The following is a 9443-nucleotide window of genomic DNA, read 5'->3' as shown; positions in this document are numbered from 1 at the left end:
TAAACCCACAGCATATGCTGTGGAGCACAAGGGCTCTAAGTAATTCCACAGAGAGGTTTCCACAATTAAATGAAGTGGGAAACTGCACATTCTCTCTCCACTGCCAACATTCTCGTTCGTCAGGAAACACGTTCATACGTAAAGGATCAAACAGTCCTGTAGTAAAGAAACACCTTTTTGTTTAACCCCAAAACAGTCCCTGAATTTATCTGGTTATGAACCATTTTCCCCCACAGTAGCCTTCTAATCATGTTTTATAGAACACATGGGGAAAGGCTCTTCTAAATGTTTATCAACAGTGCATTCTGTAAACGTGGTGCATTTTAAAAAGTTAATATTCTAAAATAGCACAAAAACTTGCTAACAATGAAGAAAATGTCAAGGATATAGCTTGTAAAAGTAAAAATTTTTATTTTGATTGATCTCTCAATGAATGGTTCAATATAATGCCAGTTTTTAATGGCAAAAATTTGGTTCCAAACTCCATGATGCTACAGAGAGCTCCTACTCTCTCCAGGAAGTAGGCACACAGCTGGAAACAGAAAGCACGACTTTAGCAGCATGGTGACTTCTTACACCGCAGACCGAATAGGCCTGCACCTTGTATGCTCAGAACGGCACAAAAATGAGCTGGTGACAAAAGTGAGAGGTGAGGAACAAGATGGGAACACCCATAGGAGCAATGTATGTACTGTAAAGAGAACAACAACAACAAAACAAATACAGCTATAAGGATTTTAAAGGATAATTATAGAAAAGAGAACCAAATGTTTTACTCAAATGTTTCTTAGAGCCTTTCTGTAGAGATACAAATATATATATATATTTATCCAAAAATATGTTTTATACAGATAAATGTTTCTCAATTAAAGATGGGACCAAAGCTATAGTTATAACATAAAGCACTGTCTTTTTTTTAAAGACTATTTATCCACCTGAATTTTCAATTTCTTTAAGGTTAGTGCATTAAATGTTTTCCAAATATAATTACCTGACATTCTTTTTATAGATATAAATCAAGTAGGCATTATTTTTAAAAAGGGTTTGCAGGTTAAACAATGTTTTTTCTAAGATGCTGTGCATATTGAATTTATCGACAAGCCCCATTAAGGATCATTATTAATAAACATATCAAAAAGGGCTACATTAGACTTTTTCTTTAAATATTTAATTTTCTGATTTCCTGTTTACAAGTGTTGCAAATGCACAAGAAAGATTTTACTTCACAAGTACTTTTATGTTAATAGAAGATATTTTGATTTAACAAATATGGCAATAAAACCTCCACATTGTAACCAATAGTATGTTTTTTCCCCTCTTAAAAAAATGGGATGTAACACTAACACCCACTACCTAGAAACTAAAGCACACTATTATTTTGGCGAATTTACAAATCTTTTTCCCCTGGTGTAAAGGCTACAAAAATTCCTAAAAATTAGAGAACACTGAAAACATATTAAAGTTTGACATCCAACCTTGTATTATTTCCATTTTACCCTGAAAGATAACTTAAAAAATATGACCTGGCTGGAAGAGGCCATCTTGCTAATGTAAAAAAATCAGTGAGAGCAAGAAATTGTATCATTGATTTTTGCAGAATTTTTGTAAATAGTTATCTTTCCAAATCATTAGAAAAATGTTCAAAGATAAAAAAACAAAGTAAAATATGGTGGTGGTCCCTAAACTGTTTTAAAGGCAAGTAGCTTAGTCTAAGCTATTTTTTTCACTCACAGTAATTATCCTCCCCTCAACTGCCCTTTAAAAAGATGCATGAAACGGTACAACAGCAAGAATCAAGGAGCACAGACTACACTTAGGAACAGAAAAGGAAAACTCTAGTGCTGGAAGATATAGTAAAAAGCAGATTTCTTTGGGGACATTATCAATTAGATTATAATGCATTATGAAGATTTCTCTTTTCTATTACGGGGAGAGTCTGCTCCATTTGAAGTTAATGTTCCATTTACACCATTTTCTGAAAAGAGAAAAGAATCAATGTTACTCTCCCTCATGAAGAAACACAAATATCTTTATCCATAAAGTACCTTCAGAAAATAAAATTTTAAATCCAATATTTACTTTTATGCCCACAGGTGAAATTCATTCACCAGTGCTTCATATTTTTTTAAATAGTTAAAAAAAATTTAATTATTATTTTTTTATCTTCACCCTAGGACATGCATATTGATGTTAGAGAGAGGGGAAGGGAGGAGGAGAGAGAGGGAGTGAAACATCAATGTGAGAGAAACATCGATTGGTTGCCTCTTGCACGATCCCTGACTGGGGACCAACCCGCAACCTAGACAGGTGCCCTGACCAGGAATCAAACCCTGGGACCTTTCAGTTTATGAAAGGACACTCCAACCAACTGAGCCACACCAACCAGGGTACCAGTGCTTGGATCTTTACTAGCATTTAACCAATCAAAAACCTGATTAAAACACCGAATTGAAAGCAGCAAATTAAAAGAAAAGTAACTATAATGTCATTAAATTTCAATAAAAAAATAAAAAGGGAAAGCAGAAAAAAACTCTACGAAACAAATACAAGAATTTGAACAGTCTTTAGACTAGTGTTTTGGGGAGAAATAAAGAACCTTTCACATCTGAGCAAAGTTCTTGGGAAAATGTTTTCTTATTACATACTAAAAGTTGGCATTTAGGATGCTAACTCTTATGCTTAAGAGTGTATCATGGTCTTCTTTTTCAAACTATGATGGAATAACTGATGTCACACTAACCCTCCCTCCAAAAATACCTATTAAAGCTGAATACAAAAAAGGGTCTTTAAAGGTGCTTGAAAAAAACCCAAGGCAGCTATGTGTATTTTTCCCTCAAGGTATTTTCCAACTACTAAATATGCACGCACTGAGTAAGGCTCAGAGAAATCAAGCAGAAAGCAACTCCCAATAAAGTACAAATCTCCAGAGATTTGGGGAGCCTAACAATGACAGGAAGACAAAAACCTGAATTCAGGGCCCATCAGGGACAACAGCCTTTATAAACAGTTTATGTCCTAGAAATGAGAGCAAACTAGAGAGAGATTAGTTTTGATGAGACAGAATGATCTACCCATACTCAATCCAGAACTTCTACAAATGTATCCTGAGCTTCCTACACATTTTACACAAAACTTACTAACGAGAATTAAAAATTAGCAAGTGTGCCAGAAAACAAGACCAAACGACGAAAACTACGAGAAAAAAAGTATCAGAAATAGATCCTCAGGAGATTCAGACCTGCAGTTGTCCCATAAGAACAGCGATTAATAAAAATAAATAAAAAGGGTGGAGAGTTTCACCAGAGAACTAAAATCTTTAACCCCAGAACTTACAAAATACAGTAATTAAATGTAAATTTAATGAGTTTAATAGCAGATTAGGCACAACAGAAGAGATTAGTGAACTAGGTTAATTAATACTCAGATCAAAACAGATAAAAAAGGATGACAAATACAGAAAGTAATGAAAAGGTCTTAATTAAGAGACAGGGTAAAAGGGTTTATTTAACACATATACCAGAGTCCCAGAAGGACAGAAGAAACAGAAGGAGGCCGAAGCAGTATTGGAAGACGTAATGGTCAAGAATTTTTCCAAGTATCATAAAAGAAACCAAGCCAAGATTCAGGAAGCTCGACATAACATAGAGCAGGATAAAAACAAAGTCATACCCAGGTACATCACAGGATAACCGCCAAAAACAAAGACAGTAATTATCAGACTGAGTGGAAAAAAATCCAACCACAGGCTGTTTATAGGAGACACAATTTATATTTAAGGGCTAAGAAAGGTTTAAAGGAGAAACATGTATGAAAGATACACCATGATAGTATTTTACCACAAGAAAGATGGTGTAACTCGAGTCAATTCAGACAAACTAGAGAAAGGACAAATCCCACAGGAATTTATAGCAACCCTAAATTTTGATGAAACTGTATCACATCTTCAAAATATTTAAAGTAAAAATACAAGCTACAAGGAGAAATGGTCAACACCTCTTGCAGTAACTGGCTGAACAAGCAGAACTCTTCCCACCAAATCAGTAAAGATAAAAGACTGAACAACACAATGAACAACTGTGAGCTGACACCTAGAGAACAGAATATCCAACAAACGCAGATCACACATTCTTCTGAAGTACAGAACTAGACACACGGTGAGCTACAGGGAAAGTCTCAATGAAGTCATTCAGAATATGTTTTCTAACCTAAGAACAACTAAGCTAGAAATGAGTAACAAAAAGAAAACTAGAAAATGCTTTCGTATCTGTAAATTTAACAATGCACTCTTATCATGCATGAGCCATGGGTCAAAGAAAGAAATCACAATTGGAATTAGAAAATATTTTAAACTGAATAATAATGAAAAAGACATATCAAAACTTGTGAAATATACCTAAGTGGTGCTGAAAGGGAAAGTTTGTCCTTAACTACAAGTAATTTACATGAAGTGACAAAAATCAGACCTAAAGAGCCATCTCAAGAAGGTAAACCCCAATAAGAAAGTAGCAAATGAAATCCAAAAAAGGAAAATAAGAACAAAAATAAATGACACGACTGAGAAAAATCAACGAAAAATGAGAGATGTTGGTTCTTGTCTGATGGAAAAAGAGAGAAAGGCATAAATTACTAACTACATGAAAAAATGGAAATCACTGCTGTCCTCCAGGCAGGAGTAAGATAAGAGGATATTACGAGTAATTTTACATCAATACATTTGTAAATTCAGACAAAATAAACAAATTCCTTGAAAAACACGATTTAACAAAAGAGGTAACAGTAATAGAAAAATCTGAATAATCCTATTATCTATTAAACAATGTGAATCTGCTGCTAGAAACCTTCCTATAAAGAACACTCTAGGTGATGGAAGAAGACTTGACTTGGGATGGTGAACACAGAATACAATATACAGAAGATATATTATAGAATTATACACCTGAAACCTATACCCACATCAACAGCCCAGACAGCATTTTTTGCATAAAGTGACAAGGTGATCCTAAAATTCATATGGAAATGCAAAGAACCCAGAATAACATGAAAAAACCAAAACTGGATAACTCACATTTCCTAATTTCAAAAATTATTATAAAGCTATGGTAATTAAGACAGTGTGTTACTGCCATGGGAACAGACATACAATTCAATAGATTAGTATTTTCAACAAATGGTGCAGGGACAAATAGATATCACTATGTAAAACACTGATTGTAAAATGGTGCAGCCACTTTGGAAAACAGTTTAGTAGTTCCTCCCAAATGTTAAATATACATTTACCATATGACCTATCAATTCCACGCCTAGGTATATACCCAAGAGAGTGAAAAACAGGTCATCAGACAAATACCTGCACATGAATGTTTACTGCATTATTCGCACATAACAGCCAAAAAGTGAGAACTCAAATATTCAGCAACTAATATATAAACAAAATACGCTACATCCATAAAATGGAATATTATTGGGTTGGCTAAAAAGTCTGTTTAGTTTTTTCTGTTAAAGAAAAAAGACCTATTTTTCATTTTCATCAATAACTTTTTGATTTGGATATTTTGAGTTTGTCAGCTGTCTCCCACTATTGGCTTCGAGCGGGTAAAGGCCAGGGCTGCTGCTAAACATTTTCCAATGTGTAAGACAGTCCCACAGTAAAGAATTATTTGGCCAAAACGTCAATAGTACCAAGAAAATTTGCAAACCACTTTTGACACGTCCCATCAATCACAGCACCTTCTCCATACACCTCACAATTTTTTTTTTTTTGCATTTGAGTTGTGTTTTTACCTTTCTTGAAATAATAAAGCATAATATGCCAAAAATGTTGTGCATTTTCTTCTGTCTTTAATATTAAAATAACCGCACAAAAATTTACCCATTTTGAAAAGTTTTTTAAAAAAATGCACGCTGCCATGACAGCTGTCACGATACAATCTAACAAAATTGTTTCTAATGAAGTCCAAGATATACTAGAGCCATTATACAGAAAAACTAAACAAACTTTTTGGCCAACCCATTATTTGGCCAAAATAAGGAATAAATTATCAGTACATGCTAAAACGTGAATGAACCTTAAAAACATGCTGAAAGAAACCAGTTAGTTGTAAAAGATCATATATGATTCCATTTATATGACATGTCCAGGAAAGGATCAAGCAATCAGTGTTATTAAAAAACAAAAGCAAAAAAACTATTCCACTTTGAACTCAAGGGCAGATGGGAAAGAGCTGTCAAGAGGTTTTCTTTTAAAAATATGACTAAGATGCTTGAAAGCACAAACTATCACTCCCTAGGTCAGTTATTCACTAAAACTGCCCATCTACAAGGTCTGTCTGGAAAAATCCTAGTCACTGTTAATAAAACGAGAATGGTTTGCGTGACATTGCTATAACCTGGCAGCCAGGGAGAGTGGACTGGAATATGCATGGGTGAACAATGACTTTGCTCTATGGGGGCAGCAGACGCCGTTGAGTGAGCACGTGTACCATGTGACCATCAAATTCAAAATAACTGAGTAAGTAGTACAACAAATCTCCACCAAATTTTGTAATAAGTTTGAACATTCCTCCATGGAAACTATTCAGATGATTCAGAAGGCTGCAGCTATGGGCAACTGGTGATTGGCCACTTCATCATGACAATGTGCCTGCTCGTGTATCACATCTGGTGCAGAGGTTTTTAGGGAAACATCAAATCGCTAGGTGACTCAGCTCCACTACATCCCAGATTTGGCACCCTGCATCTTCTGGCTTTTCCCAAAACTAAAATCACCTTTGTAAGGGAAGACCATCGATGAGATTCAGGAAAATATGACGGGGCAGCTGATGGAGGTTGGGAGAGCTGTGTGAGGTCCCAAGGTGCCTATTTGAAGAGGACTGAGGTGTCATTGTCCTTCCTATGTACAGTGTTTCTTATATCTTCTTCAATAAATGTTTCTATTTTTCATATTACATGGCTGGACACCTTCTGGACAGATTCCACACTCTGGTCTCTAGTGGCTCAAAGTAATCAAGCAGGGAAAGCTTATGAGAGAAACTGAGTGGACAGCTTTTGAGAGAAATAACTGACACTTAGGGGATCACCAAACTGTAGTACGGGGCAAGATAACTTTGCCTCTACTTTTGCTTAAAAGTAGAATAAAACTTTCTTTATAGGATTTTATTTTTTAAAGATTTTATTTACTCTTAGAGAGAGGGGAAGGGAGGGAGAAAGAGAGAGAAACATCTGTGTGGCTGCCTCTCACACGCCCCCTACTGGGGACCTGGCCCGCAACCCAGGCATGTGCCCTGACTGGGAATCGAACCAGCAACCCCTTTGATTTGCAGGCCCGTGCTCAATCCATTGAGCTACACCAGCCAGGTCCTCTTTACAGGATTTTAAATCTTAGTAAGATTATAAATAAGACCCAAAACATTTTTAAAAAATGTTTTCTACTCCAGTTTTTCATTGCTTACTGAATACAAACCTGTTCCTTTTCTAGAAGATCTGCCTTTTGTCACTGTTGGTTTCTTCTTCACAGTTGGTGCCTGAAAAGTAGAATGTTCCCTCCACCTCCGAAGCTGGAAATTAATGAACTTCCACATCATGAATGCTTGGGTAATGCAAATCGATGCCAGAACGGCAATTCTGAGAATATTAAAAAAATAAAGAAAATATTACAGTTCATCAAAATAGTGCTATTGGACAGTCTATCTTGTTTTGGTAGTATTTAGTGTTCAGTTCCCAAGATTATGTTAATAAATAATTATCTCATTAATAATTAATCCCAGAAGTTAAATAAATGCTTTGATATTTAAATATAGACATATAAAACAGATTTAAAATCAAATCAAATCAGCATTTTCCCTAACCTCCCGATTTTTTAGGCAATTCGTATCATAAACTACACACTATACAGCTGTACGAAGTGAGAAAGATGTTAAACTGACGGACCTTACAGCCAACACATTGAAGTTTCCAGTACTGAAATCCAGCTTCTGGTTCTCTGCTCTTGCAAGGCCAAAGCCAACAGTAAGTACCGAAAGAATTAAAGTCAGAAGTCTTCCCAAAACAAACAGAACTGCCCACAGAGAAAATCTGGAAGAAAAATGTCGTAAGTCAAATTCATAAAATTGCAACAATAAGAAAATATTCTAGTAGGAATCAGATTCTATTAAGTAAATGCACTAAAACAGCACTTCTTATTCTTCTATGAAAAGGGTTCTGCAAACAAAATGTGTGGAAGATGCTATGTTTTATCACACTCTCACGGATAACACACCAGCCTATTTGAAGTTCTAGAAGTCCAGTAAAGAAATGTTTTATTTTTTCTTTAGCTCATCATTTTTTAAATATAACTACTATTAATGACCCTCAGAACTACTGGTATATATAATAACTTTGAAAACTGCTGGACAGAACACAACAAATACTGTGCTGGAAAAAGGACACCCATGATCATTTAACAGTCTTAGTTCTACTTTTAAAGATCTTACAGTCATACTGCTTCAATTCTGTTTTCAGATCAATTTTCCCACCAAAGTATTTTAATATCTTTAAGACTATATAATCTATTATTTCACTTTCTTCTCAAAGTTCACTTCCCTGTTATTCCTTGTCCAAAAGAAAAACATGCATTAAGATTGGAAGCTAGAAAAGTAAACCGCAAAAGCCTTCAGAATTATAAGTTCCAACATAATCTCTCTCTAGCTTAAGAAAGCCTCCATTTTAGAGAATAAAATACCAACCTGAATTGCTATTAGTTTTATATTATTTAAAGCTGCTACGTGCCCCGGCCGGTGTGGCTCAGTGGATTGAGTGCCGGCCTGCGAAATGAAAGGTCACCAGTTCCATTCCCAGTCAGGGCACATGCTTGGGTTGCTGGCCAGGTCCCCACACCCCAGTTGGGGGCATGCAAGAGGCAACCGATCAATGTATCTCACACATTGATGTTTCTCTCCCTCTTTTTCTCCCTCCCTTCCTTTCTAAAAAGTAAATAAATAAAATCTTTAAAGCTGCTACTAACAAATTATAAAGTAACATAACTGCCCACAGCATGGCCCTTGGCAACACCGGCACTGGCTTTAATACATGAGAATAGAATGGCTAGCCAACTTACCCTTTCTGGTACTTTTCATCGGTGAAATAAAACAGGCGAGAAATGTGGAAAAGAAATTCAACAAAATAATGAGGCACCAAAAGAACAAGTCCTAGATGGTTTAAGCTGTTAAAAGAACACATTTAAAATATAAAAGTTACTTATGAGTTAAGAGAGTTTATCATACTATCTTCCCAGTCCATATATACACCCAAGAAAAATCCCAACTTACTTCAGAAGATAAGCTCCAGCAATGTGAAAGAGGTAAAGACCTATGTAGACAAGTTGCCGAGGAATATCCTCCTGTAAATAGAAAACTGCGTTACAGATGAAATATGCTGAAACAACTGCTCTTTAGGAGCAGTGTGCCAGG

At 35.6% G+C, this 9443-nt stretch overlaps 1 protein-coding gene across 1 annotated transcript in view; it reads right to left on the bottom strand.

Annotated features, from left to right (window-relative positions):
* Positions 1 to 387: 387 nt before the first annotated feature.
* Positions 388 to 9443, bottom strand: part of TRAM1 (translocation associated membrane protein 1) — a 25470-nt gene continuing 16414 nt past the window's right edge. The window contains exons 7-11 of the mRNA XM_024572124.3: positions 9303 to 9373; positions 9092 to 9196; positions 7927 to 8070; positions 7460 to 7620; positions 388 to 1975 (exon numbers count right to left, since the gene is read on the bottom strand). Coding sequence (XP_024427892.1) covers positions 1902 to 1975; positions 7460 to 7620; positions 7927 to 8070; positions 9092 to 9196; positions 9303 to 9373 — 555 coding nt within the window. The 3' untranslated portion in view covers positions 388 to 1901. The remainder of the gene's footprint in view (positions 1976 to 7459; positions 7621 to 7926; positions 8071 to 9091; positions 9197 to 9302; positions 9374 to 9443) is intronic.

The sequence above is a fragment of the Desmodus rotundus genome, chromosome 8, assembly GCF_022682495.2.
Source record: "Desmodus rotundus isolate HL8 chromosome 8, HLdesRot8A.1, whole genome shotgun sequence".
NCBI lineage: Eukaryota > Metazoa > Chordata > Mammalia > Chiroptera > Phyllostomidae > Desmodus > Desmodus rotundus.
The sequence above is the reverse complement of the archived record's forward strand: the minus strand, read 5'-3'. Positions and strand labels throughout refer to the sequence as shown.